This window comes from Vanacampus margaritifer, chromosome 9 (genome assembly GCF_051991255.1).
Source record: "Vanacampus margaritifer isolate UIUO_Vmar chromosome 9, RoL_Vmar_1.0, whole genome shotgun sequence".
In the NCBI taxonomy this organism is placed as follows: Eukaryota; Metazoa; Chordata; class Actinopteri; order Syngnathiformes; family Syngnathidae; genus Vanacampus; species Vanacampus margaritifer.
In genome coordinates, this window is record NC_135440.1 from 22163974 (window position 1) to 22191581 (window position 27608).

Sequence of the window (27608 nt, forward strand, 5' to 3'; positions counted from 1 at the left end):
TTAAAAAAGATATACTAGTGCATAAAACAAAGACGCTTCCACTTAATAAGACTTTATTGGAAAATAATTGCCATTGTTTCAGTCCAGTTGTGATGAGGTGTCAGTCATGGTTGTTGTACGAGACTCTTCCAAAATATCCACATGGACTAGCTGGAGGGAGAAGAAAATGTAAATAAAATTAATCAGTATTATTATATGTGCGGTTTCGGGGAATTTACCTTACAGAATGAATTACACTTAACAACTACAACAAGCTTCCACCAGAGGGTGCCAGAGTAATGCAGTAATTTTATTGCTTTGGTGAGCACAAAAAACAGTAAATAGCTGAGATTTTCAGCAAATAATGCAGGCTAGGTGTCCCTCATAAATCCGCAGATGCCGAATTCACTGTACCTCCACATGTTGCGCAACCCAATCGAGCAGTTGAGTTACCCGGCTATACACGCCCGGCTTATTGCGCCGTCCACAGCCTTTGCCCCAGCTCACCACCCCTGCCAGCCTCCACTCCCCCCCGGCTGTCTCACACAGCAGAGGACCCCCACTGTCACCCTAAAAATCACATTGTCAATACAATACATATAAGCACTTGCTTCTGAGTAATGCCTCTCACAGGATATCTGATTCTCCGTACCTGACAGGAGTCCACTCCTCCCTCCAAGGAGCCGGCGCAGATCATCCGAGGTGTCACGTGAATGCCGTAGACGCTCGGGTGGCGGCACACAGACTCAGCAATCACCTTAACATGAGCTTGCCTGAGCTCATCTGACACAAAACCTGACAACACAAAAACACGTACGGTGTATGTACTGGTACTCCGTCACCCTGACATCAGCTGTCAATCATGTCAGAGGAGCACACCTCCTTCCCGGACGTACCCCCAGCCCGTGATCCAACATGGTGCACCAGGAAGAAAGGACTCGTTGGGACTGGGCAAACAGACTGGTCGCACCCCGTCTACAAATATCCATAAAGCCATTTAAGTGTGAGCGAAACCATAACAATCTCTCACAATGGGAGAAGCCTAGAAGATTCTAGAATGTATTAAAATTCACGCTGTGGGCAAAAGAGAGATGTGGATCTACAATCCTTAGGCTGAAAAATTGAGTGCAGTTTAATATTAACAACAGATGAGACATGTATGGCAAAAAAATGTACCCCTTTTGCTTTTTAGTTAGAACATGTTTTAATACACAGTACAAATAATAACACCAAATTCATAAAATAATAGTGTACGAAACTGTGGTCTATGTGGCCACTGTGTGGGATGGTTCTTTATACTAAAATCAAATAAAGGCATTTTAATAAAAAAAAGATTATTATTATTAATAATAATATTATTGAAATTCAAATTTTTTAACTGTTAAAAAAATTATATTATTACTACCATATTTATAATTATCACTGTTGTCTGTGTATACTGTTATTGTGTATAATAATTAGCATTTGTTTTTATTATTTTATCTTGTATTATTTTTTCAACTGTATCATGTTAGCTATTAATGTATAGCACTGTTCATCAAAACTTTTTTTTGTAAATTGTCCAAAAATAAAGTTGAGTTGAAAATTAATTTAAATTGTATTCATTATATAGGCTCTAATTTTAAGTGATTTTATGGCATTTATTTAAGCCATTAATATTTTTTTTTACAATTCTAATTAATATTTTATATATTCATTTTTTTTGAGTATATTGAATTAAAAAACTATCACATAAAATGTAAATAACAATTCTATTAATTCAATTTAATAAAATATTTTCTAATATTTATTATGTATTTGAGGTTTTTACATGCTAAATATTTTCATTCATTTAATATAATTTTTCACGTAATGAAATTAAAGTGACAAACGTTATTATAAACCCATAAAAAAATGATGTACGTATGTATGTATTTTTGCATTCCCTCATTTTAAAGCCATGTGATGATAAAATACAGTGAAATCAAATCTGACCGCTCATATCGATGTTAGCGATGGTGCGCAGGAGGCCAATGTCGTAGTCGTTGCTGCGATTGTTGAAGCGAGGGTGGTAGAGGACCTGAAGGGCTCGGTAGCGTTTCCCCCAGGAGGCGTCGGCGATACTGACGGTGGATACCACCGCGAGCCAGTCAGCCACCTGTAACATGTTATCCCTACAGTAGAGATACACAGCAGAGTGGATCCATGACATACGGTCCCTTCTTTTTATCATGGATTTTATATGAAATACAGAGCGGCGATTCAGTCATAGGCTCTATTTTTCTTTGCGCCGTTGTGGGTGTGCACACGGCTGACTTCATTCACTGCCAATCAATGCGTGACTGGGCCGTTGCCACTGTTCAATGATAGTGAGGAAACAGACAACGCATATGCAGGAAAAGCTGCAGGTGATAACGGCTGGTGACTTAAATACTTAAAATTCTGCACGTCCACGGATCTCCCCTCATTTTTCCACTTACTGGGCAAAGCAGTGAGCCGCAGTGATGACCCAGAGTGGCGAGATGACGGCGCCCCCGCACACATGCTTCCCCCTCCAGTGCAGGCTGGCCTGCCATCTCCACACGTCTGCTTCCGCCAGCGTCCCCCCGACGATGCGTCTGCCATCGCTGGCCAGGCCCGGACATTCTGGTGGAAAAAAAGATGCTGAAACAATCACAACTCGTCGTTCACATTGCGAAAGCGATCGTTTGATTTTTATTTATTTTTTTTACAGTACAGGTATACAGGAACATTTTGAGTTGTGATTTTAGTGTAATTCCACATTGCACCACAATAAGATGGGCAGCAGTGAGGTCTACTGATAGAGATGAAGCAAAATTAATAGCATGAAGAAGCGGCAGATTAAGCTTCAGTTCCTGGTTTGGTCCGTTGTCGGTACCAGATATGATCGGGCTGCCAGATTGTATAGGGGTCGTCTGTTTCATGACATCTAATGTATATATTGTGTGTGTGCGCGCGTGTGTGTATGAGAAGTGGTGATTATTGTGTTGCTGTTTGGTGCCTTGTAAACCACACTTTGACATTTCTTTTTGATTTGTGTTTAAAGCCAAAATGTAGAATTTTGTAATTTCATTTAAAAAAAAAAATGTATCGGGTCGCCTACCGATAACGTCACGCTACATCTGGAGATTATCGTTTACAAATGTTCAATAAAGTTATTTGGAAAAAAAAATCAATTTGACGTCAAAACATTGGAAAGAAAATATTAAAGATATCATTTAAATAACACAATGTATGGACTGAAATTGCCAAAACGTAAATAAACCTAAGAATATAAAAGCAGGATACTTAAAGATTTAAGAAAAATAAATAAAAATTGATTGAAGCGCGGTCTAGCTTGCCGATGACGTCACTACAACAGCGCTAACTAAATGCGCGATTCAGACGTGTTCACTTCGGTTTGGTTTCTTTTTTAGCAGTTCACAAATCACAATACATCACATAAATAGTCTTAATAATAATAGGACCACATTAGCAATCTAAACTGACAATATTTGTCACATCTCAGGCAATTATTTGTTTATTTATCATTTATTCAATTAATTTTATGATTTATTCAATATACAGTATCTTGCTTTTATATTCTTAGGTTTTACAATTTCAGCCCGTACATTTTGTTATTTAAATTACATCTTTAATATTTTCTTTCCAATGTTTGTCGTCAATTGGATAATTTCTAGCCAATCCTGTGTGTTCGTTAGAAGACCCCGATATGATTTGGCATTCCGATCACATCAGGTACCGACACGTAACATGTCAGAAAATCGGAAAAGAATGTTGATCATTTATTTATTTTGATTCAACAAAGATAATCAGTCCACTTTCATTTTGAACTACAGAAATATTCGATTTGCATTTAGACAATATTCAAATAAAAAAATGTGTCTTAACGATTCATCGACGACCAAAAATAATCATGTTAATCAATTAGTTGTCGGTTCAGTGATGCACGCTAATGTGTGTCAAATAAAAGAACACAAATTTTAGTACCCGCTGTGATATTGACTATGTGGTTGCCAGGGTTCTTTGACGGGGACGGCTGCTGAGTCGGAGTGCTGCAGTTGCCCTTCACGCCACACGGAGGCGACGATGAGGCCTTTAACTCCGATGGATAAAGTAGGAACTTCACTACATTGGAGACAGCACCAGACCATAAGGTGAGATGCAGTGCTAGACATGCATAATAATGCTGTAGTAATCATGACATCAGTAAATTGTGCTACCTAAGAGAGCGGAAGCGATGACAAGTTTGACGGTGACGGACACGCTCACGATGAGCACCAACACGCGAGGACAACACGCGGGGGTATCTGCTCCTACGTATGACAATAAAATATTATACAAATATTAGATCCATACAATCAGTGACAAAAGTCACAAATATAAATATATAGGAATAATAGTATGAAAATTAAGTTGACATACTTTTTGGATTATAACCATCACTTATTACCTACCTGGTGCTTCAGGTGGGGGGTCTTTGGCGAGTACGAGGCCGATGGAACCCTCTTCTAGGGGATGTAAAGATGGCGGCAGCGTTGACACGGATGAACACTGAGGTAGGAGTGTGACCACGGTGGGCGAGACCAAGGAGGAAATGCTCTTCAATTCAGAAGAAATCTTTGGAGGGGAGCATGTTGACCAGAAGTGTGGTGGAGAATGTACGCCACTTCCTGTTTGGAGCCTTACATCCATATTTGGATTGGCAGTTCCTGTTAATCAATTGTAATTACATTTATTTATTCATGGTATTTTATTTTTATTTTACATTTGTTGTTCATAACAACAAGCTTAGCTTAGTCTGTCTGAGCCTAGCTTCGCTTCACTTACATTAGTTTATAATAGCTTAGCCTAGCATTAGCATACATTAGTGCATGTTGGCCAAGCTGTGCTTCACTCAATTTAATGATCCTATTTTAGCTTAGCCAAATTCAGCTTATTTGAGCATACTTGAATTTAGCATGCTTATATTTTGTTTATTGCAGCTTTTCTTTTCTTAGTTTATTATAACTTTTCCTACATTTTAATTTAGTTGATCTTAGCTTTACCTAACTTAGCTTTTTATTTGATCATATTTTAATTAAACTTGCTGTAGCGAAAGCCTACCTTATCCCATTTTAGCGTAGCTAGCTTCTCTTCGCTTGCTAAAATGACTTAGCTGAGCTTAGCTGAGCCTTGCCATAGCTTAGCCGAGCTCAGATTTTCTTTTTCTTATCCTGCAATAGTCAATCTTAATTTAGTTTAATTCAGACTACCTAGGTTTATCTTATATTTATTTAGTTTATCATATCCCTAGTTTCACCTTGCCTAGTTTGTAATATAGCTTACCCCATCTCAGTTGAATTTAGCGCTAGTTCACCTTAGTTTATTTTATTTATTTATTTATTTTTAATCATAACTTCTTTACCAATAGTCTCTTCCTCACCTTTCAATCTTTTTGTATTATGTTTATCCTACCTCAATTTAATTTACTTTAGCTTATAGCCTAACCTAGCATAGCTTTTTTTTTTTTGTTGACCTTTGCTTATCTTAGCCTAGCTTTGCTCCGCTTAGTTTATCAGTTTACCCAATCTTATTTTAGGCTTTTCTTAATTTATAATTGCTTACCCAAGTTTTGCTTATCTTATCCTATTCTATTATTTTAGATCTTGTAGATTAGCAGTCTTAGTTTAATTTAGATGGCCAGGTTAAGATAAACTAACTCTCTCACTCACCTGATTTGTCTTTGAGTGAGAAGGTCAGCAACTTCATTTCCAACACGTCTTCATCGCAATATGGCTCTCACCGTGTAACCTGTGTAATCCTCCTCCTCCTCCTGCCCTTACGTGCAGGTGTGGCCGGTAACGGATACGCATCTCTGAAATATGCATGGAGGCAATTGTGTGGCCCAGGGTCACAAGTTTTCCCAACTTTGAGACAACAAAAAGTGATATTCTGTTTCGTGAATGACAATAGGTGGACGGGTATTTATTGTTCTGCTTGTCACTATGCGACGCTGGCAAAGATGAACAAACTGCAGCGGACCCGGGCACGTTCATGGTTCTGCATTAGCATATTCGCTGATAAAAAAAAAATTGGGGGGGTGGGACTGATCCTACATTATTTACCGCTTTTGTGCTCAAGCTAAAGCCATTTAAAGTATGACTTTGGCGCCATCTGGCTTAATTGTGATGTTTTTTCCTCTGCATCCTATTTTGCCTTTCTCATACTTACTGTAACTTGGTGCACAGTCAAAGTGAAAATGAAACTTTGTCTTTGCTTCTCTCCCCAATTCAACTTCTTGAATTTGCCTGTATTTCCTAACTTTTTTTTTTTATCATATGAAAATACTAGAATGGTGAATTTCATGTAGAGGTGGCAAATCTAGGTTCAGAAAGTAAAAACCCTGCCACAGTTTGGCTTTAGCCCCTAGGTGCTAGCTAGCTAGCTCCCTAGCTAGCTCCCATGGTGCTCGTTTACCTGCCAGGGAGCTAGCTAGCTAGCTAGCTAGCTAGCATCAATGTCTAAAACCAAACTGAGGCAGGGTTTTTACTTTCTGGACCTGGATTTGTCACTTCTGATTTCACGTATACAACAGTATAAATGCTTGTGAATTGTTAGTGGACGTATTTGTTTGGCAATGTGTGATGTCACGTCACTTTGTGTTAGCGTGTTAAGCTAATACGATTGATGAGCCTTATGTGAAGGTGGTTCATTTGTGTTGAATAATTCAACTACTAGTACGTAATACCGTTCTTTCTACAACATGGGTTATTAATTGTGCTGATGCTTTATGATCCTCTCATTTTTTAAGTGTTTTTCCAACATATTGTGCCATCTACATGCAATTACAAAAACACTTTGGGTAAAATGTAAGATATCCAATCAAATAAAATGTATATCATCATCCGTATAATTTAATTTTACATAACTGAATGACATATCCGGTGTGTGCAGTATATGGTTTTGTTTTCACCGGCCTAATGGTTTTCTCATGTCATGTCCTTGCAACAATGGTTTGCATACAAGCATTGTGCAGAAGCCAGTCACTTCCTCCTTTGCTCATGTGGCTTCTTTTTTTTTTTTTTTGACATTAAAAGGAACCACCGCACATACTTTACTTTATCCTGCATGAATTATTTGCTGCTCTTGGGCCCACCACGATGGCGTTCCCTCTCCAGCAGTATATTGCATCACTGGACAGCACTTGTCTGCCAAGAATCCTACAGGTCTGCTCTGGGGTCTACTTTCAAGGTACGAACGTCTCTGTTTGTGAGAAAGTGTATGCTTTGAATTCTCCTCATGGTTGCTCCTCTCTCTCTCTTTTTTTTATTTTTATTTCCAAGGGTCTGTCTATGAGATTTCTGGGAATGAAGTGTGCTTCTCCACCGGTGACGTCATCAAGGTCACCAACATTGAACTCTCGTCTGTTTGTTGCGAGGACGTCAGCAGCTTTGAGACGTTCGAGCTACCAATTAACCACACAGGTGCCAGACCGTTATATATAATTTAATACAATTCGCTTGAATACGGTTTAATATTAAGTATCATGTATGAGCATTTGTGGGGAAATTCTTTAGTTGAATAAACTAATTTTAAATGTTAATTGATACATTAAGATTGACATTGTTGCATATTAGACTGTACTCGTGATATATTTATTCTATATTTTTACCATAAAACCCCATGAATAACACGCACCTGTTATTATATCCCCCCCTAAAAAAAACACCCTTAAAAGCAGCCGATTTGCTTTATTAGAGAGAATATGAACAATGATTCAAAACACATCAAAGTGTACATACCTATAAATCCAGATTAAAAACTACATTATAGTATTTTTTAAATCATGTTTTTGAAAATCTTGTTCTTCCATTGTACACTCTTTTAGAAATTTCAGTAAGTTTTTGTTTTTTATTTTGTTACTTTGCTTACAGTATTTAAAACATATTGACTCGCGTTGTGTTTAAAATGTGCTATAAATCAGTGATCATATATATTTTTCTTACAACACCTGGTACTGGAAAACATCTAAACAATGTGAAAAATTTAAATTTCGTATTTAGCCCCCCATATGCTAAAAAAAAAATCATCTTATTAGAAAAAACATGTGTTATTCATGGGATTTTAAATTTTTAAGATACCTTCTTCAAAACACAAATAATATAAACATATTTAAACACATGCAATTCAGCGAGAGTGCAAGAGGAATGGATAACAGCCATTTGAATGTATCAACAGTGTACCGATGCCTGTTCAGTAGTCTGTAAACAATTCAGTTTTTTCCAAACTAACAAATTCATAATCTCACACTATAAATTAATAATCATGCCCAAAGATGTACATTATAAAATGAACCTACTGCTGTTGCTTTCTGTAGCATTTAAAAGCAGGATTGACGTGGATGACTTCTAAGTTATATTTCTTGTCTTTGTTCATCTTCGTCTGCTTTCAAGTTTACAGTCGTACCATTTCACATAAGAATTGATCAAATACCGTAACATGCTAACAGTTGGCCTGTGCACAATATTGCCCTTTCACAAAATAACAAAATTGCCTGAGCACTCACCAACAAATGGTTGTTGTTTTTTTTAGGCTTATTGAAACTGGTCCCAGAGAAGACTCCGTACAGCACGGTGGAGGAACTGGTCAAACTGAGGCCGGTGGGCTTTGAGTCCTGTCTCCCCGTCACCTTCACCACCCGCTCCAAGATAACGTTGGCTGACGTCACGCTGGGGGCGGGCACCGTCCTCACCTTGCTGTCCGTGGTTGAAAAGGAGGAGCTGTGCCGCTGCCGCATCCACCCAGGCCCGGGCCAGGCCTCGGCGGATGTGGACGTGCCATTGGGGACGCGCGGCGAGTTCTACGTGCACGAGGGCGAGGAGCGCTTCACCCCCGGGGAGATTGTGACGTCGCCGCACCTGTGTCATCAACGCTTCCGCTTTGATAACGCCGCCATGTGTCAACGCACGCTCGTCCTCAGCCCTGTCTACCAGATTTGCGCCATCATGAGCAGTGAGTCTTTTGGGGTTTCTAATTTGTGTCTTGAGGGGAAAACAATTCTTTCAAAGATGATCCACATTTGTCTTCGTTTCAATTTGGTTGGCAGTGAGGAAGAACGTGTTGCAGTTCCCGTCCAGCTTGGCGGTAGATGTGGTGGACATCACAGACGCGTGCGAGGACGTCAGCTTTGTGATCCCCGTCAGCTTGCCCGAGATCCATTCCCAATCGGATGAAACCTTCCCCGTGGTGGTGGAGGTCCTGGAGGGTCCCGAGACCCGCTCGATGTTCAAGTGCAGTTGGCTCCCGCAGCTCCAGAAAGGAACCCAGTTGATCTTCCACCGAAAGACGACTTCGTCCATGACCATCATGTCCAGCGTGAAAAGCCGCAAGGCGCAGCAGTTCTTCCTGGTATCCGAGCGGTACGCGGGCCGCTTCCGCAGGCGTCCCCGGGGGTTCGACTCTGCGTACGAGCTCCACGTGGCCTCCACCCAAACTCCGGGACTGAGAGTGTCCGCCACGAAAAACTGCGAGGAAGTGGAGGAGGAAGGCCTTCCCGGCCTCTCCGTCGGCGAGCGACTAGAAGTCATCGGATGCCAAAAAGTCCAACTCCCGTGCGGCCAGACGGACGCCGTCGTTTGCTACCGCCTCCGAGACGTGGACGACGAAGGAGACAATGAGGATGACGATGAAGACGGAAAGCAGGAAGACCACATTTACCTTCCTTTATACATGCAAGGCCACTTTCTGGAGCTGCTGAGTGACAACAGGAAGTACACGTTGAACGACCTGCGCCAGAAGGCGCCCCTGGATGTGAAAGCTGTGAGCCGGGACCCTGAGCTGGAGAACGACCCTCTGGTTGGGTTTCCCTGCCTCCGGCTAGAAGGGGCCACCCTAGAGCCCACCATCCAGGCCAGTTTCCTGCATACACCAAACCTCTGCTTCGAGATCCCGACCCGGCGGCTCCGCATGATCGTGTACTGCACCCAGCAGCCTCTCCCGTGGCACCCAAATCAGGCCCCCAAATGCAGCATGGAACGTGTCACGGAGGTGACGGACAAGTTCTTGCACGAGTTTCTAAAAGAGGACCTTTCCGTTACGAGTCCTCCTCCCAGACCCCCCAAAAGGAACCTATCGGCGCCGAACCCAAACACAAGCGTCTTGACCAAAGAGTTTGGTAACATGAGGGTCAAAAGTAGAAAGAGCTCAGCACCGCTGCCAGCTACGGTAAGTGACATTTACAGTAGGAGTGTTACCAATCAGGGTTTTATACCGCCGGTACAGATCTTCCATGAGTGAAATCAATTTTTAGAGCTGCTCACTAACTATTAATCAGGCATTTTTTTCCGATTAATTTATCAGAATCAAAAAGGGGGAGGGAAGGCTATACAGCACACAGGCTGCAAAGTATGAACTGCAGGTGATCTTTTTTTTTTTTTTTTTGGGTGATCAGCAATGAACGATCATGTACTTTCCCACGGAAATTGGCCGATCACAATCTCAGCATTACTAATTCACAGTGAATTGTTTTTTTTGTTTTTTTAATGGTTTTTCTAAATCACTGGTTCTCAACCCCGGTCCTCAAGTACCCCTTATCCAGCACGTTTTCTTCCGTGTCGCCTTTAGCCAACACATCTGAGGATTGTTATCAGGCTTCATGCAGAGCTAGCTGATTAGCTGATCGTTTGAAGCACCTGTGTTGGCTGTGGGAGACATGGATAGGGGTACTCAAGGACAAACCGTGTCAAACTCTGGTCCTCGAGGGTTGCAGTCCTGCAGGTTTCGGAGGTTTTCCTTTTTCACACAACAACACAAGCGGATTCTGAACAATAGGATCATTGTTGATTGTGTTGGAGAAGGGAAACATCCAAAACATGCAGGACTGCAGCCCTCGAGGACCGGAGTTTGACATCTCTGCTTTAAATCGTGGCTTTTCACCGACAGTCAATTTCATAGAATAAATTTTACTCTGAAAAAGACGATATTTAGTCCCAATCGCTCAAGGGTTCAGGAACAATCCCGCAACCGTCAGCACGGGAGAGGGCTGCTCTATCACTTGAGCTATGCCACGCCTACTGTTCGATAACATTGCTGGTGTGTCCAAAATGAGACCAAAAATGGTCATCTGGAACGCATCCCCCACGATTCACTGCACGTGGTTTCTCGAGTCTACAGTAGCGAGTCCTCCGTACGGCAACCATAGCGGCGCTGTTAGCAAGTTTGCCACTACTTCTGTAAACATACCAAAATGCGGGCAAAGTTGAAGCACCGACTACTTTGCAGATACAACTTATCACCGCCAAGCATTAGAACGTCTTCATCAGATTAGCACGACTTCCACAAATCACCGGGGTAAAGTAATCGTGCGTGAAAAACCCGCAAGATGCTCACTTCCTCTTTTCCACCCAGCCGGCAAGTGGCAGCAACCACCAGCCGCCGCCACTGGCGCCGCGCGGGTCGTCAACATTACAAGCCTCGGCAGAGAGGGCCACGCCCAACACCTACGCGGGAACTTACCAACAATTTGCCGAAAATGCTCCATCAATCGGTAATAGTTGCGACACCCACATCACCCACCACTATTGCGTCACTTGTGTTTGTCCGTGTTCTATGATGAGCTCGACCAGTCTGATCTGCTTTTGTGTCCCCTCAGGGCGAGCATGTGAAGATGTAGCTGAGAATAGCGACGACGACTACGTGCAAGTGGAGGACGTGTTGGAAGGGACGCTGAAGAAAGCCCAAGAGGGCGTCATGTTCTAAACGATACAATCGTACATTGACGGAAGAAGTCACGTCAAATGTATTTATATAGCCCTTAATCACAAATGAGTTTCAAAAGGGCTTCTTCACACAAGACCACAGTTGACAAATATTGACAGATCAGGAGGGCAAGGAATAGTATTTAAAAAAATAAAATAACATGGAGAAAAATGAGAAGGGGGGTTGGGGGCCCCTGGGGAATCCCCCCTTCCAGGATGACCAGGCTGCAATGGACACAGAGTTGCAAAAACATTAACACAAAATATGGACTATTAATTCTGTTCTCGCAGAATTACTAACCATTTTCTTGTTGAATTTTGAACAGCGAGCGGCGCTTTTGTGCATTTTTTATCTGGTAAAGATGTCCGTGCTTCATTGTTTTACCTGAGAGGAGACCGAAGACGACATTTTCATCCGTTGCCGTGATTGGTCTAAACTAACGCGCACAAGATGCTGCATCGTCCAATCAGCTCGAAGTATTGTACAGAACGTCCCTCCTTTACCGGACGGATCTGCAGAGTGAAGTTTCAGATTGATAACGTGAAGAACTCCCTTGAGCGAATCACAATTTTCAATCCGGCTTGTGAAGTTAGTAGAACTGATGATGAAAGCAAAAGACGCAACTAAACTTGAGTAAGACCAAATTGCAAAAATTGCCCTTTAGGGAATTTATTTGCAGAAAATGAAAAGTGGTGAAAATATTTTTGTCTCATTTTTATGTAACCTTGGTTTGCGCATCAATAATAGGAATAGAGTCAGGAGCTGACAACAATAGTATTTTGTTTATTTAAGTCGAAATATAAGTTGTTTCTTAAAAAAAAAAAAAAAAAAGTTTTAATTACATACAGACAAAACAGAGTTGAACAAAAAAAAAAAGGGAAATATGTACTAAGCGTCACAATCTGTTGACTTGTAGTGGTCTTCGTCGATGGTGGAGAAGATGTGACCCTCGTTGCTCAGGAATTCCACAACTTGCCTGTGGGACGATGATCAAGTGTTCTTGTAAGCAACGGCAAGTTGAAAACTTCAACATGGGGTTGGCAAAGCGGTGGAAAACTTTTGTTCTTTTTTTTTTTTTTTTATGGGATGTTCAGTTGGGGAATTTTGGAACATTCAAATAAAAATGCAAATATTTTTTTTCTTCCCTAACATCCATGCAATATAGCTCATGCATGCTCCATTTTGTTTTCAAACTGACTTGCAATTCAAATTCTGGCACATAACATTAAAAAAAAAAAAAAAAAAAAAAAAGGTTGGAACTGGAATAAATGTTCAATAAGTCAATGTGCCACTGCACTGTACTTGCATGTAATCAAGTAGTTTTATTCAAAAATATATTTTACTACCACCTATTTTATTTACAGTAAGTCTCCCGTTAAGAAGCAACCTTAAATTTTACTGTTAATTTCCATGAAAAATGTCCAGCTTTGGAAATTGACAGTTTTGCAACAAAACATGACATCATGTTTGATTTGCATTTCAAGTCACTGTAGGACAACTACAAACGCAGATGTCGCCGATAGTCGTGCGTCTATCGTGAAATTGTCTAGTCAGAAACATTTCTTAGAATTCATGGGTTTAAAAAAAAAAAAATTTAAATCATCTTGAAGTGGTCACGCTTAAAGGAAAGTATGTCGAGCGTGAAAATGATGCCGCTTTTGCCATTTTAGTAAAAGTACAAATGATAATAAAACACGTATTGTATTGTAGAATATTTCTATTTTAAATGTTGCTTTTTAATCTTAAGATGTTGCAATTCTCTCACAAGTGGAACCTAAAATACCAACGCCCCGTCTAGATAGCAGTTGGTCTCAAGTACGTATTTTAAGTGAGACATCTTGACTGTCAGAAACTGAATGTTGAGGTGAAGCCATTTAATGTCATGGATCATGTTGTAAAATGAGTTTGAAATGATATTGAAAGTGTTTTTGGGGTCATAGTTTGTGCTCTATTAATAATTTCAACGATTACCAAAGAAATACAAAATCATTTAAGCTGCATGGTGTCTGTTTAAATGCTCTTACTTGATGGCCGTCATACTGAGGTTGGGCACTCTCGTCTTCAGGTCATGAAGGCCGATGCCTTGCGGATCCGGACAGCCTTTGATCAGACTCAGCACCTTGACGTCCGCCAAAGGAAGTAGAACCCGTCACACGGCGTCATGCCTGGGTGAGGTGGTTGCACCCGAGCGGTCCATACCTGGTTCTGACTGGCGCTTAAGCCGTTGTTGACCATCTCTCGTGCGCCCGCGTAGCCCGAGTCCATGTTGCTGGCAGTGGTGCGCTGCGGCACGGACGACGTGTAGCTGCTCGTCCCGGCCTGGACCGAAAGACGGTGTGCACCAAGGTTAGCGTTTTAGTTGGTGATGTGGTGTTAGAGGGGGAAAAAAATAATAATACATTTCCCCCCCCCCAATCAATAAAAAGAAAAAACTATTTACATTATTCAAAATTTTAATTCAACATCAGACTGGCACCTAAAATCGTGAGTTGTAATTTTGTTGACTTTCTGTGCATTACTGCCACCTAACGTCCACCGGTGGTAATGCACCAAAATAATATGCCAACCACCAAATGAAAGTAAAAGAAGAAATGGAAGCGAAGTAGTCATGACAACAAATGTGTGCCATATAGCTAGTCAGTTAGCACGCGACTTCCTTTGGCCCCGACAAGGCTTTACAGCGTAATAACCAACAAGGATTCAATCATTAGCAATGAAACGTGGGAATCAAGTTAATGTCAGCCATTTTAAACTAAAAAAATTTTTTTTCTGTATTTAGAAGCTGAAGTTTCCAATCCAACCAGAACTCATTTGCTGCCGTCAACACGGGCTGCGTTCAGAAATTCGTTCTGACACCCTAACTCTTATTATAATTAGACTCACATTAAATGTAGCTGTTTTTTTTTACTTTTTATATGTTGGTTCCTAAAATGACCTCCAATTCTGGAAGGAGACTTCAGCATTTTGTGGTCTTTTTGGCGTTGATTTTCCTCACCGAGGTCTGAGGCTTGCTGAGCGCCATGTGCGCCTGGACCACCTCCAGCATGTGCGACGTGATCTCGTTCATGTCCTCCAGGGGCCTGACGCGGAACGCCACCACCGATCTGTTATTCTGCTCGCACCCACGGACACACAAATACACTTAACCACTCTTAGCGTTCATCTTTACTTCCACCAAGGACATGCCATTGTCATTGGTGTGGAGGGTTTGTTTATTGGTTAGTGTGCCACTCGCCATTTAATTTTTTACATACACACTTCACTCAAGTTTTGAAAAATAATTTCAAGCGTTAAAATCCACAAACTTTTGGTTAAGGTGGGCTATGGAGCCTTACCTGAAAGGAGCGCAGGTTTCCTGATACTTTGACGTACGTGCCAGGAGGTAGCACGGATCCGTCCACGCCGGGGTCCTGGAACCAGACAAAAAAAGTTGCCACTGTTTATAAAGGTTAATTGCCATATATTGTCCACAGAAAAATGGGGTAATTACCTCCGTGTCGACCCACTGCTTCACGTCCATGGGCGCACACGTCATGTCGTCCACCTTGTACTGGATGTTGGTCATGGATTTGTCGGTACTCCTGATGATTCCCACGAGGGTCACCTGCATTAGCAAACGCTCGATTAAGTTCTCACGGGGCGGCTTTCATTTCATTGGGACATATTCTGGGTCTAAATAAAGTGTGCTACAGTCTGCCAATAGAGAGGCAAAAGGTGCCACCTTACCTGGGCCACCTCCACTTCGCCAACTTTGAAGGTCTCATCCAACTGGGAGGCGGACATCAGCTGGGACACTGTGCAGGGGATGATCTGTGAGGATCGGGTTCTCTGCATCAAACACAACACACACATACTTAGCATGACAACAACCATGGCAACCAATCACTGTAGCATGAGATAACATCAGGCAAATAATCTCTTTGTTCCTTTACGTATTTCAGCGACATCTAGTGAAAGGCAGAACAACAAAATATGTTTCTATTAAATGGCAGAAGGTACAATTAACCTGTATGTCTACTTGTTGTCATCCCAAGCCATTCGCAGGGGATAGGACCAGGCCGGTAACGAAAATCCGAGTAAAATTGACACCCGTTGAAATGCATTGGGAAAGAACAAAAAAATAAAATGGGTCTGTTTATTTAAATATTGAAAAAATAATGTAAAGAAAATCTGTAAGCATTTTTTATTCTTTGGCTTTCGGCTCAGCATGAGACTCTGAATAGTTTGTGTTTTATACTGTCTGTTATTAACTTATTACATTAACCGTCTTTGTTTTCGACTGAGTTTGACTTTATGCACAGCACTCTATATGTGACAATGGTTGTTTTAAAAAGACCACAATTTTTAACTTGTCACATTGTCAATAAAGACAGTATTTCTGGAATTCCCCATTATAACTTTCTTGATAAATTTACAGGTAATTGTTCCCCCTCTTTGCAACCTCATGTACCGTTTTCTTCTCTCCCTGGGACAAGGAAGGTGACGCAAAGCCGCCGGGGGACTGAGTGTAGCCACCAGCCATACTCGACTCGTTGAATCCTCCTAAGAAACATGTTTTTAAAAAAACAGAAAAAAACGTCAGCCCTTTCACAGGACGTTTATGTTCTGAAAAGTGAGATATCAAATACAGAATGTTCAGCTAAGCTAATTCAAGATACCACCAAAGCCAAATGACAAGTGCAGTTAGCAATAGCACCAAAAAACGTCGCGTCCCTGACGTCACACTAACCCTGATTCCACATTTTATTCCAAATGGCGTCGTGAATAATAGTTTGGAAATGGAAACGAAAGTTGGAATGCAAACAAATCCGCTTTCTTCCTGGAGTGGTGTCGCGCGCGGCCGATTCAACGCAGCGCGCATGCGCCACGTACAATTCCCGCGAAGCTGCAAGAAAAGTGTGACAGCAGTATCGCTCTCATTTTTGTCTGTCAGACCCTCCAAAAATCTTTTGTTACGATAGAAACAAACCAAACTACCAAAATCAGGTGATATTAATAAGTGAACCGTCACAGTTTATTCACAGTAGAATTTGTTTGCACATCAGTGTGTAATTCAGGAGGACACATAAAAAAAGCAGACGTCTGACAGACAAACACCAGGGTTTGATACTTTATACAGTCAGTGTTGCCTTCAGAGGGAAGCGAAAGGCGCAGTAATTTTCATATCCTCCAAATAAGAATGCTACTCTCTAAACCCATTCAAGCATTTAACCATTTATTTAAAAACATGCGCATGATAATTTAGAACAGGACTGTAATGTAATTTTAATTTCATCTGATATGCCTTTCATGGAAGCAGCGTTCGGAACGAGAAGATTGGGTCAGTGAATGCAACATTCCATTCCGAAACTGTACATCTGGGTCATTTAAATTTAATTTGCAAAACTGAACAAAAGTTAAATTCCAAATTTGACACTGAATGTTTTGACGGTAAATAAATGTCATCGAAATTTGAATTCAACCTGAGATGGCACATGTACACTTCCATATATAATTCTATAGTTTCTCCAAATTTAATTAAACCAATGCGCATATTTTACATAAAAAAACGTTCAAGGAAAACAAAAAAATATTACTAAAATGTTCTTGTCTCAATTTGCTCACCAAGTGTGAAATTATCTAGGCCTGAACACAAAGTTATAATTTTGTGATTTTATAAATGGCAACAGGTCTGCCATCTAGTGGAAAAGCATTTAATTGTTTTGACTGTCACTATATGTCAATGGCATAGATGGATGACGTGATTGGAAATCATTGTAAAAAAAAAAAAAAAAAGACTTGAGTTGTGATGCTTGATCACAAATCAAAACAATGTTGTTGTTTTTAAGCATCTTGAGGCTGCAATAAATCATTTGAATGAATTACGCAACTCTGGAGTCTATTTATAGGAAATTGTGACACTTCTAGCTCATGTTTTAGGCGCTTGAGAAATGACACTCACTAGCAAAGGTACAAAGTAACGCAATTGCAGAAGTTACATGAAAATCAACACCTGGTGGTTTCCTGGCTTGGTGAAATATTGACGAATATTGCAATGCATAGGCAATAAACGTGTGACATCATGACGCTATCTGGCCTCTCCCATGCAAAGTGAACTTGAACTTGTCTGTGACACATTTGCCTGTTGGCTTTCTTTCAACATGTCTACAGAAAGGCTGCTGCTGTGCTGTCTGCTTCTTCATGGGTCTCTTGCACTGTCGGGTCAGTAAACATAAGATATTAACCTTTACATACTGTTCATTTTCTATGCACACAAGGTATGTTTTGGGTCATTTTGGACCAAAGACAGATATATCCTCAAAACAATTTTCTATATCAAATTATGAACTACTGTAAAAATATTTTCACAATTAATACAATTTTTTAATAACTGGATGATTAATTCTTAATGTTTCTAAGGAAAGCCAAGCAAAAATGCCATGTTGTTAAAAAAAAAAAAACATTTTCAACCCACAAATATAAATCAGCTGGTCAATAGATGTTTGCTAAAAAACAAAAAAACAAAAAAAACAAAAACAAAAAATGACCATAACTCAAATCATTTTAATAACAATAATAAAAAAAGATAAAATAATCATTCAGAATGTACCATTTTGATCATGAAATTATTATCATTTGGATTAGGAAACTTTTGGCACATCACTGATCTGCACTGGGACCCGACCTACGACCAGGGCAAGGACCCCAAGAATGTGTGTGAGTCAAGCGGATACAAACCGGCAGCCCAGGCGGGTCCGTTTGGCGACCATGCCTGCGACTCCCCCTGGAACCTCATCAGCTCCTCCATTTTTGCCATGAAGGATATTCTACCAGACCCAGACTTCATTGTGTGGACAGGGTGGGTCGTCTGTGAGAATGGAAACTTAGAGACTTGTGGCTGACTTATTGATTTATGTTTCACTTGAAAGACAGTTAAAAATGTTAATAAGCGAAGTGCGCATTACGTTTGCGCATGCGTGGGAAAAAAAGTGAGGCTACCAACGAACCGTCATTTGAATGTCGGAGATTAGAGTGGTGACAATTTTTGCGTAACTGTACACCTTAAAGCTTGCAAGTCAACCCCCGAAGTCAGTAAACCACATGCTACGCATGTTTAAAATACATTATATAAAAAAGAGCAACTTTCCAGCGGTTGAAATGTTAGAAATCAGAGCTCATTCCATTGGATCCAATTCATTTTCAATGACCGTATGGTAGTTTAGCCTACCCACAATGCACCGCGCCTCTACCCATAATGCGCCGTGCAGTCGAGATGCGAACTTCACTTATTGGTGCAATGAATAGTCATTATAATTAATGTTAGCAGTTAGCATGTAGCTTACGTTTTTCTTAGTTTTAGTTGTGTTTTGATTGGGGGCATTTGTAAATATAAACGTCACAAAAGGTACAGTATGATCAACGTTAGCATGTAGCAAATGTTTATTGAACAAGGCTTTCAAGATTTCATTTGGACTTTTTATATATTTTTTAAAAGTAAGTTAGTTTTGATTAGTTTTTAGAGTGGGTTTTGATTTGTTGTTCCTTTTTTAATGTACTGTATGTTATTTTAGTAATAGCTTTTTGTTTGTAAATGCTTTTAAGTGATGGACTTTTGGTTGTGTGAGACACATTTCATACACTTCTGTATGAAAATATAGAGATGACACGCCGCATGTTCCCGATCAGAATCTGGGCAAAGAAACAGTTCTCCGCATAATCGGCAACCTCACCGACATCATCAAAGAGGTTTTTCCAAGTATGTATGGCTTAAAAGGAAAGTCAGCAGTGTGGTTTCAATGTGCGCTCATAAATGTTTTGTGTATTTGCCACACGTGGAGCAACCAAGGTGTACTCTGCCCTGGGTAACCATGACTACCACCCCAAGAGCCAGCTTCCCGGTGGCCCCAGCTACATGTACAACCAAACAGCCAAAATGTGGAAGCACTGGTTGGAGCCTGAGTCACACGAAACCTTCACAAAAGGTCATCCTTCTTCTTTAACGCTTACGAAACTGATGAAGTGACTTTCAATGTACAGCACTTTAAATGCAGCTGCGGTTGTTTTTAAAGTGATCTACAAATAAAGTTGACTTCAGTTAAATGGCAAGTTTTAGTCATAATGTCATAAAAGCATATTTTAATTGTTTATAAAATCAGATGCTGCAATACATTCCTTTTAAAAAAGCATAATCTTATAAGCATGAAGTTTTATAAATAAATAAAAAGAAGTCAGAATTGCATGACAATAATGTTAAAGTCATCATTTTATAAAAAATAAACTTCATAATCATAAAAGTGGTGGTAACATTTTGTCAAAGTTGTAATTCTGTGAGCATAAAGTAGCATTTATTCATTTTAGGAAAGGTCCTATTTTTACGAGAATTAAGTTATTTTACAAAAAGTGGTAGCATCATCTTTTTTTTGTACTTGTATTAAATAAAGTTGTATTTTTTTTAGCGTCATAATTTACTCTTTTTTTTAAATTATTTATAAAGTCGGATGCTGTATTAAATGCTTTTTTAAAGCCATGATTTTATGAGAAAAGTTTTATTTAAAAAAATAGTACATGAATAAAGTTGTAATATTTTAGAAAAGTCGTCATTTTATAATCATAAATTTACAATAGTAAAAGTCATAGTAAAAATAAAGTAGGGTAATAGTAAAAATGTAAAAGTTTTAATTCTGTGAGCATAAAGTAGGATTTAGTCTTTAGGAAAAGTCATTTTGCTACGGGAATGAAGATATTTTAGGAAAAGTTGTATTATGAGAGTTCACTTTTTTCGTCATTGTATTTAGTTAAAGGTTTTTAGAAAATTTATTTTATGAACAAGTTAAGTTATTTAAAAAATGTTGTAGATTCATTCGAATTAAGGTTGTTGTTGTTTTTTTATTTAAAAAAGCAAACATATGAGACTAAAGTTGTATTATTTGATTTAAAAAAATAAATTTTATTATTTTGTTTTTCTAAGTCAAATTTGTGAGTACAAAGTAGTATACAGTAATTACATAAAGTCAGAATATTATGACTTGCACATATAGTACTTTGTTACTGAGCAAGATTGCATATAAATGATGACTTGCTTAATCCAAATGATGCTTTGCCCACTTCTGCTGTCACGACACAACTTACAAACGTTGACATTCCACTGCAGGTGGCTACTACACAGAAAGACTTCTGAACCAGACGGGTTTCAGGATGTTGGTGCTCAACACAAATCTCTACTACGACCGCAACCAGCAGACCGAGAACGACGAGGATCCGGCCGGCCAGTTTAGCTGGGCGGATGGCGTCCTCACAAAAGCGGCCAGCAACAAAGAGAAGGCAAAAACACTTCCCACCTCATTTGTGAGGTTTACGGGCTGGATCCTATCCCAGCTGACCTTTTTTTTTTTTTTTTGTCCTGCAGGTGTACATCATTGGCCACGTGCCCCCGGGGATGTTTGAGAAGAAGAGGAGTAAGCCTTGGTTCAGGCCGCAGTTCAACAAACGCTACCTGGAGCTGATTCAGAAGCACCACGCAGTCATCATGGGACAGTTCTTCGGCCACCACCACACCGACGCCTTCCGCATGTTCTACGACACCAGCGGTGACTTAAGTTGGATTATTCGTTATTTTTTCTTCCAGATATTGGAAGTGTACCTTATATTGTGTCCTTTTTCCTGCAGACTCTCCCATCAGCACTATGTTCCTCAGCCCGGGGGTGACACCGTGGAAGACCACACTGCCCGGCGTCAAGAACGGCGCCAACAATCCCGGCATTCGCATCTTTGAATACGACAACGCAACACTTGTGGTCCAAGTAAGGCAGAATGGTTAATGCAGGGGGGCTATTTGCATTTTAAAGATGCAAGTAAACTCACTATTTTGAGTTTGTGTTAACTAAAAACTAAAATATTAAGGTTTCTTGTACACTCTATTCAGTCGACAGTGTTATTAGCTTATTAGCTAGTAGCAGTATTACATAGCTTCAATAACACTATTTTTTTAAAAAATGGATCGCAGGAGAGGATGCTTTCAAAGTCACACCAGATTGTATGTGAGTGTGCTTAGTTTTTGAAGTAATCAGTAAAGTAACCGTTAATTTTTAAAGCAAGTACGTAATCAGTGAAGTAACTAAGTTACTTTTTAAAGCAAGTAATCAGTACCTACCAGTACGTTACTTTTTAAAGCAAGTAATCAGTAACCAAGTTAATTTTTAAAGTAGCAATCAGTGAAGTAACTAAGTTACTTCTTAAAGCAAGTAAGTAATCAGTAAAAGTGAGTTACTTTTTAAAGGAAATAATCAGTACAGTAACTAAGTTACTTTTTCAAGGTAACTGCGGCAACACAAACACACAGATTGCGTCCTCAGGTGAGCCGGTTTTGGCCTGTGGGCTAAATGTTTGACAGACCTGGTTTAACGGGCATCCTCAAATAAACAAGCTGATGACTGTTTTTATCTTTAGGACGTGGTGACATACTACCTGAACCTGACGCGCGCCAACATCGGCCGGGACCGCTGGGAGAAGGAGTACCGCCTGACCGAGAGCTTCCAGGTGGCGGACGCCTCCCCGGCCTCCATGCAGCAGGTCCTGGAGGGCATCTCTGGCGACGGCTGCCGCCTGCAGCAGTATTATCGCTTCAACTCGGTCAACTTCGACCTGAGCGAGTGCGACGAAGGCTGCCGCGTGGATCACGTATGCGCCACGCGCGAGGTCGACTACCAAAGGTACGAGCGCTGCTTGGCCACCGAGGCGGCGGCGAGCCGCCTGGGAGGATCCCTGCTGAGCATCCTCGCTGTAGTTGCCAGCGTCCTGTTTGTTTTTGCTCAGCAGTAGTTTGCAATTCAGTTACATACAATTCATTTTGCATGCACAAGTATGTTCGGGGTCAATTTATTTAAGAATATCCTCATTATAATTTTCTACGAGGGCGTATTAGGGCCACGTTTGAAGATTTTTTTTGGGGGGGGAGGGGCAATAATCAGAGAGAAAAACTTGCAAATTTGCCATTTGCGAGAAAAAAACTCATCAATTTGCAACTTTATAGTGGCAAACTTGCGAATTTATAAAGTGGCAGATTTGCGAGAGAAAAAACTCGCAAATTTGCGACTTCATAAAGTGGCAAACTTGTGAGTTTATAAAGTCGAAAATTTGGCACTTTATAAAGTAGAGAAATTTTCGACTTCATAAAGTGGCAAACTTATGAGTTTATAAAGTCGAAAATTTGGCACTTTATAAAGTAGAGAAATTTTCGACTTCAAAAAGTGGCAGATTAGCGAGAAAAAAAACTCGCAAATTTGCGACTTTATAAAGTGGCAAACTTGCGAATTTATAAAGTGGCAAATTAGCGACTTCATAAAGTGGCAAACTTGCGAGTTTATAAAGTCAAAAATTTGCCACTTTATAAAGTAGAGAAATTTACGACTTCAAAAAGTGCTTTATAAAGTGGCAAACTTGCGAATTTATAAAGTGCCAAATTAGCAACTTCATAAAATGGAAAACTTGCGAGTTTATAAAGTGGCAAATTTACAACTTTATAAAGTGGCAGATTTGCGAGAAAAAAACTCATGACATGAAAAAAAAAAAAAGTTAATTAACATTTTTTTTTATTTCAACAGGCTTGTGTAGACTTTCTCCATGCATTGTATGAGCCCATAATGTTCAAATACACACTGTAGCCTTTTAATGACATGTTTATATTTTAATGTTATCTAAATAACCTGGCAAGTAGATATGATGATGATTCAATCAAGGTAAAAACAACCTTCGGCTTCATATCAACTGTTTGGATTTCATATACTGTAATGTTAGATGATATCGTTCAAATACTCATTTCTACTAAATATAGTGCCAATATAGTGACATCTTTAGTTTGCTGCTTAATAAAATCAATCTATTGCTTCATATTAATTACACTGGCAAGAAATGCAATATTGTATTATGACCTACAATAAAAGCTGAATAATTCAGTTCTTGATGACCCCCTTATCACTTTATGAAGACTTAATGGCTCATTCGAGCCACTCTGGGCTCTAAATAGTGAACTTTTAACCTGTTGACTCGGAACGACGCGTCTTCACGTGATCAGGATCTGCTTGGCCGAGGTGAAAGGCTGCATGGCGGCGTCCAGAGCTTGCCGGTAGTCGTCCAGCGTCACCTCGGCACAGGCGGGAGCACTCAGCTTTCCCTGGCGGAGGAGCGAGCACAGCTCGTCCAGCATGGCTCGGAACGCTCCTGGATGGATCCACAAAGGAAGCAAAATACAAAAATCACATCTCTTTTTTTTTTTTCCACTTTCATCTCTATATTCTTAAATGTTCTTCACCGTTTGAGTGTTGTCTCTTCCACTGCGTCACCCAGAAGCCGCACACTTTCACATCTTTGAAAATAAGAGCACTCTGAGGAAGGAGACCGTGAGAAAATATGACCCCAAAAAACCGAGTTGAGTTTAATTTGATGATGATGAAGATGATGATGATCCGGCATACCACAGGGACAGTCACAGGTTGTTTGGACATCCCCCCGTAGGTCACCATGGACCCTCCAACCCTGCAGTAAACACGCCTGTGTTATTATTACTCATGTTTATTTCTCCAGATTGTGAAGAAAGCTCACCGGAGATGACGGAGCAGCTCGGTGGCACTTTTTCCTCCAACTGCATTCAAGGCCAGTTTGGGCTTTGGACACGTCTGAAAAGAAAGATCAAAATTATATACTGTAGATTTTTTTTTTTTGTAGACGGTGTCCTATCGTCATCATCACATTTGTCCTCCGTGTCGTCACTGCTAAACCAGACAATGTGCAATTTCTGCAGAAATTGCATGGGAATGCTGAAAGCTACGTTGAATGCTTATGAAGTAAATAGAAATAAATTATGTTAAAATTACAGCAGTATTCATTGTAGTTGAAAGATAAAAAAAAAAAAATTAAACACTTGAATTTGAATTTTTGAAGCAAGTTTAAATTTATATGTAAAAGTGTTTTGGATGGGAAAGTGGAACTAATGATATCCAATGGAAAAATGCAACAAAATTATTTTTTACTCAATAGCGCCACTTAGGCATGCAGTACCCTCCATTCATTTAGATGGAAAAGTGTAACGAATGATATCCAATGGAAAATGCACCAAAAAAAAAAATGCTTCCAGCATTCCCACAATAAAGTCGTAATATAAATATAAATGAAAGGATGTACCATTTTGACAAAACACACCTTGAAGAGTTCCTTCATCTCGGGCCGCCTCAGTTCGTCCTCCATGATCACGTGACTTGCTCCCAGGGCCTTCAGCCTATCACTGAGCTGAGTAAACTCTGGCCTTTGGAAGGAAAGAAACCAGGAAGTGCACAGGTGTCATAAATGCTGATAATGTAATGTAGTCAGTGACTGACTGTATCCGCTTTTACAAGAACTTGAGTCATGTAGCATGGAAATGAAACCTCACGTATTGCTATAATGCAACGGCGCTATTGAGGGTACATTAGCAATTATTAGGACTAGGCAATTAATTGAAATGGTTTTGATTTTGGCTTCTCAGTAGTGAATGTGAAATCCTATTGGCTGGCTAATAGAAAATTTGCATTGACTTCTGGGAGTGATAGCTTTAACCCCTTCGGACTCATAGATGACATAATTAATTTAAACACATAATTTGGATGATGTCAAACACTTCTGGTTCATGATTGGATCCCAGTTAAACAATCACAATCGCAAGTGAATTTGCATGACGTTCATGTTACATATAAGCTTAGTAAGTTTACAAAACGTTACAGCCATACTATCCTGGTGTCCCCTATAACAAATAAAAATATGAAATAACCCCCCAAAAATGTCTATGTTGTACTTATGTGAAAAGTGTCAAAATCGGAAAAAAATAAAATAAAATAAAAACTGCAGAAAAAAGGGGTTGAAATAATGAAAGGCTGTAGGAACACATCGACATAAATTATCTTCATGCATGAACCAGAGCAGTTGATGGAGAGCAGTTGACCAAACACACCGTAGAATTGGTCAACCGCTGGTCACATGACATGTGGCCCATCCTGTTACCCTGCTTAAACATCAATGGCTCTGGCATGGACTGCACAACACTGCCCCTAAGAGGCCAAGCAAGGAACAGCAGCTTTAAAAAAAATTATTACTATGACGTTTATAATAAATCCATCCATTATTTATTATTATTATTTTACTTGCTACTAATTTATTTCCTGGCTGTGCTTTTCAAGTTATATTCAAAGTTGAGTTTTGGTAGTCAATTAATAAATAATAATAATTAAAATAATAATAATAATAATAATCAATAAACCATGTTTATTAATCATGATTTCAAAATCAATCAATATTATCATGATTTTTTTTAAAAATTATTATTATTATAATCGCCCAGCCCTATGATAAAGTACAGGCGTACCTGTCTCGAAGCACGTTGATGGTGTTTATCCCCCTCGCCGCTGCAATCTGAATGACCGCCTGCCCCACGCCACTGTTGGCTGCATTCTGGATCACCGAATCACCTGAAATTGGAACAACCTGCACTTGTATTGAACTTTTAAGTTGCATTTGATCATTTATAACTGTTATATTCTATAAGAGAATAAAATTCGCTTTTGTTTTTGCAGTTGGCACTTGGCAAGCTTCTAGATGAAATTACAATACAATTAGCCTTTGTTCCTCTCTACCTGGCTGGAGGTGTTCAAAGTCAGCCAGCATCCTGAAGGCAGTGCAGGGGTTCACCCCGAGTGTGGCGGCTGCCAACAAAGGTATGTCATCGGGCACAGAGATCACGTCTTCTTCCCCTAATACGGCTGCCGTTCTCCACGTCCCTGGAGACACAAACACGGAAGCTACAAACAGGTAGCTCACGCACACAAGCTACTTTGCATACAAGTTTATTTACCCAAACCAGCGTCCCTCGGGATGACCCAGTCTCCTATTTGGAGAGACGTAACCTGCCTGCCCACCTCCACCACCTGGGCCACCCCCTCATTGCCACCAACAGCCGGGAGGTCGGGTAGAATTGCATACGTCCCTGAAATAAATAAAAAATAAATAAAAAATTGTCCAAATATATATATATATATATATATATATATATATATATATATATATATATATATATATATATTTATTTATTTTTTATTGTTACCTTGGATCATGTTGATGTCAGATGGGTTGATGGGAGCAGCCAGGATTTTAACCAGAACATCTTTTGGACCCACCAGGGGAAGATCCACATTCTCCACCCTGACGGGTACAAAGTCCTCACATTCGACTCAAAACCAGGGTTCAAGTTGGCAAAGGGTTGTTATGAGAATGTAATCATGTCCTCAATTAGTAAGTGATTCTTAAATAGTAGCATGGGTTGGGTACCATTAGGTTTCCGCTAGTAAACAGGAAATACGATCAAATATATTAGAATAAATAAAATGAAAAGATACAAATTAAAGTACACGTGCAGTTTAGTTTTTAACGTTTGCCTTTAATTGACAAATTCCTTGAAGCCAGCGAATAGAACAGAAAAACTAGTTTTCAAAGTCTTACTGTATGACATGGGAAGGATCTCCGTGGTTTGTGTACACCAGAGCTTTGCAGCGGCTCAGGTGGCGAATGTTATTAACCTGAGCCGCTCCTCGGCTATGTTTGTACAAAGCGGAGGTCAACAAGCTTCTTCTACAAACTAACATGTTTGTACAACAAACGGTTCCAAGTTGTGGCCACATTGTGACATAAAAAGACACAATCGTGGTCAAAATGTGACGGTTCGTTCAGCTAACCTAGCTGAAAGGAGGCGGCCATGTTGGAATGACGTGATAAGTATGTAAACAAACACTAGTGCACCCAAGTGGACAGAGGTGGTAACACGACCAACTTGATGGCGTACCTGTACACGGAACCGAACTGTATAGCCTACTGTATTAAAAATATATATTTTT

The 27608-nt window shown here is 40.0% G+C and overlaps 5 protein-coding genes across 9 annotated transcripts; 2 read left to right on the forward strand and 3 right to left on the reverse strand.

The window, feature by feature from the left end:
* Nucleotides 1-8: 8 nt before the first annotated feature.
* Nucleotides 9-8752, reverse strand: LOC144057629 (transmembrane protease serine 6). Of its 4 annotated transcripts, XM_077575432.1 has the most exons (11): nucleotides 8528-8752; nucleotides 5694-5836; nucleotides 4437-4691; nucleotides 4203-4295; nucleotides 3970-4107; nucleotides 2439-2604; nucleotides 1954-2132; nucleotides 859-954; nucleotides 632-774; nucleotides 394-549; nucleotides 9-150 (listed from the first exon to the last, which is right to left on the reverse strand). In XM_077575432.1, the coding sequence occupies exons 2-11, from the start codon at nucleotides 5728-5730 to the stop codon at nucleotides 79-81; spliced, it is 1335 nt and encodes a 444-aa protein (XP_077431558.1). In that variant the 5' UTR covers nucleotides 5731-5836; nucleotides 8528-8752; the 3' UTR covers nucleotides 9-78. The 4 variants fall into 4 exon arrangements, with proteins under 4 accessions (XP_077431558.1, XP_077431560.1, XP_077431559.1 ...); XM_077575433.1 differs by lacking the exon at nucleotides 394-549 and having other exon boundaries at nucleotides 79-150; XM_077575434.1 differs by lacking the exons at nucleotides 3970-4107; nucleotides 4203-4295.
* On the forward strand, nucleotides 4112-16102 carry themis2 (thymocyte selection associated family member 2). 2 transcript variants are annotated; one of them, XM_077575427.1, is made up of 11 exons: nucleotides 4112-4136; nucleotides 4208-4299; nucleotides 4449-4538; nucleotides 7059-7212; nucleotides 7305-7445; nucleotides 8554-8973; nucleotides 9068-10185; nucleotides 11368-11506; nucleotides 11612-12730; nucleotides 13784-14064; nucleotides 14498-16102. In XM_077575427.1, the coding sequence occupies exons 3-9, from the start codon at nucleotides 4506-4508 to the stop codon at nucleotides 11716-11718; spliced, it is 2112 nt and encodes a 703-aa protein (XP_077431553.1). In that variant the 5' UTR covers nucleotides 4112-4136; nucleotides 4208-4299; nucleotides 4449-4505; the 3' UTR covers nucleotides 11719-12730; nucleotides 13784-14064; nucleotides 14498-16102. The 2 variants fall into 2 exon arrangements, with proteins under 2 accessions (XP_077431553.1, XP_077431554.1); XM_077575428.1 differs by lacking the exons at nucleotides 4112-4136; nucleotides 4208-4299 and having other exon boundaries at nucleotides 4322-4704; nucleotides 11612-12720.
* Nucleotides 12353-16614, reverse strand: rpa2 (replication protein A2). The gene is made up of 9 exons (XM_077575446.1): nucleotides 16448-16614; nucleotides 16169-16260; nucleotides 15445-15546; nucleotides 15209-15322; nucleotides 15054-15128; nucleotides 14714-14830; nucleotides 13918-14037; nucleotides 13743-13837; nucleotides 12353-12694 (listed from the first exon to the last, which is right to left on the reverse strand). The coding sequence occupies exons 1-9, from the start codon at nucleotides 16458-16460 to the stop codon at nucleotides 12607-12609; spliced, it is 816 nt and encodes a 271-aa protein (XP_077431572.1). The 5' UTR covers nucleotides 16461-16614; the 3' UTR covers nucleotides 12353-12606.
* Nucleotides 16443-23648, forward strand: smpdl3b (sphingomyelin phosphodiesterase acid like 3B). The gene is made up of 9 exons (XM_077575430.1): nucleotides 16443-17038; nucleotides 17869-17919; nucleotides 18343-18556; nucleotides 19356-19453; nucleotides 19536-19679; nucleotides 20849-21018; nucleotides 21104-21284; nucleotides 21364-21497; nucleotides 22144-23648. The coding sequence occupies exons 1-9, from the start codon at nucleotides 16999-17001 to the stop codon at nucleotides 22513-22515; spliced, it is 1404 nt and encodes a 467-aa protein (XP_077431556.1). The 5' UTR covers nucleotides 16443-16998; the 3' UTR covers nucleotides 22516-23648.
* On the reverse strand, nucleotides 23357-27491 carry mecr (mitochondrial trans-2-enoyl-CoA reductase). The gene is made up of 10 exons (XM_077575439.1): nucleotides 27217-27491; nucleotides 26822-26919; nucleotides 26573-26704; nucleotides 26355-26498; nucleotides 26087-26189; nucleotides 24892-24994; nucleotides 24295-24368; nucleotides 24168-24228; nucleotides 24005-24077; nucleotides 23357-23913 (listed from the first exon to the last, which is right to left on the reverse strand). Exons 1-10 carry the CDS (start codon nucleotides 27393-27395, stop codon nucleotides 23756-23758), a joined length of 1125 nt encoding a protein of 374 aa, XP_077431565.1. The 5' UTR covers nucleotides 27396-27491; the 3' UTR covers nucleotides 23357-23755.
* Nucleotides 27492-27608: the final 117 nt, after the last annotated feature.

What these genes read in the sequence shown, in the direction of transcription:
- themis2 (XM_077575427.1), top strand. Translation starts at nt 4,506, where the DNA reads ATGGCGGCAGCGTTGACACGGATGAACACTGAG. An exon ending in GATTTGCGCCATCATGAGCA is followed by an intron (nt 8,974 to 9,067) that starts GTGAGTCTTTTG and finishes TTTGGTTGGCAG; the next exon opens with TGAGGAAGAACGTGTTGCAG. An exon ending in CGAAAATGCTCCATCAATCG is followed by an intron (nt 11,507 to 11,611) that starts GTAATAGTTGCG and finishes GTGTCCCCTCAG; the next exon opens with GGCGAGCATGTGAAGATGTA.
- LOC144057629 (XM_077575432.1), bottom strand. Translation starts at nt 5,730, where the DNA reads ATGAAGTTGCTGACCTTCTCACTCAAAGACAAATCAG. An exon ending in GGGGTACGTCCGGGAAGGAG is followed by an intron (nt 775 to 858) that starts GTGTGCTCCTCT and finishes TTGTGTTGTCAG; the next exon opens with GTTTTGTGTCAGATGAGCTC. An exon ending in GAGGAGTGGACTCCTGTCAG is followed by an intron (nt 550 to 631) that starts GTACGGAGAATC and finishes TGTGATTTTTAG; the next exon opens with GGTGACAGTGGGGGTCCTCT.
- mecr (XM_077575439.1), bottom strand. Translation starts at nt 27,395, where the DNA reads ATGTGGCCACAACTTGGAACCGTTTGTTGTACAAACATGTTAGTTTGT. An exon ending in ATCAACGTGCTTCGAGACAG is followed by an intron (nt 24,995 to 26,086) that starts GTACGCCTGTAC and finishes TTCCTTCCAAAG; the next exon opens with GCCAGAGTTTACTCAGCTCA. An exon ending in AACCTGTGACTGTCCCTGTG is followed by an intron (nt 24,078 to 24,167) that starts GTATGCCGGATC and finishes CTCCTTCCTCAG; the next exon opens with AGTGCTCTTATTTTCAAAGA.
- smpdl3b (XM_077575430.1), top strand. Translation starts at nt 16,999, where the DNA reads ATGCCTTTCATGGAAGCAGCGTTCGGAACGAGAAGATTGG. An exon ending in GACTTCATTGTGTGGACAGG is followed by an intron (nt 18,557 to 19,355) that starts GTGGGTCGTCTG and finishes ATGAAAATATAG; the next exon opens with AGATGACACGCCGCATGTTC. An exon ending in CATGTTCTACGACACCAGCG is followed by an intron (nt 21,285 to 21,363) that starts GTGACTTAAGTT and finishes TTTTTCCTGCAG; the next exon opens with ACTCTCCCATCAGCACTATG.
- rpa2 (XM_077575446.1), bottom strand. An exon ending in AGCAGTGGGTCGACACGGAG is followed by an intron (nt 15,129 to 15,208) that starts GTAATTACCCCA and finishes GTCTGGTTCCAG; the next exon opens with GACCCCGGCGTGGACGGATC. An exon ending in TCAGCAAGCCTCAGACCTCG is followed by an intron (nt 14,038 to 14,713) that starts GTGAGGAAAATC and finishes CTTTCGGTCCAG; the next exon opens with GCCGGGACGAGCAGCTACAC.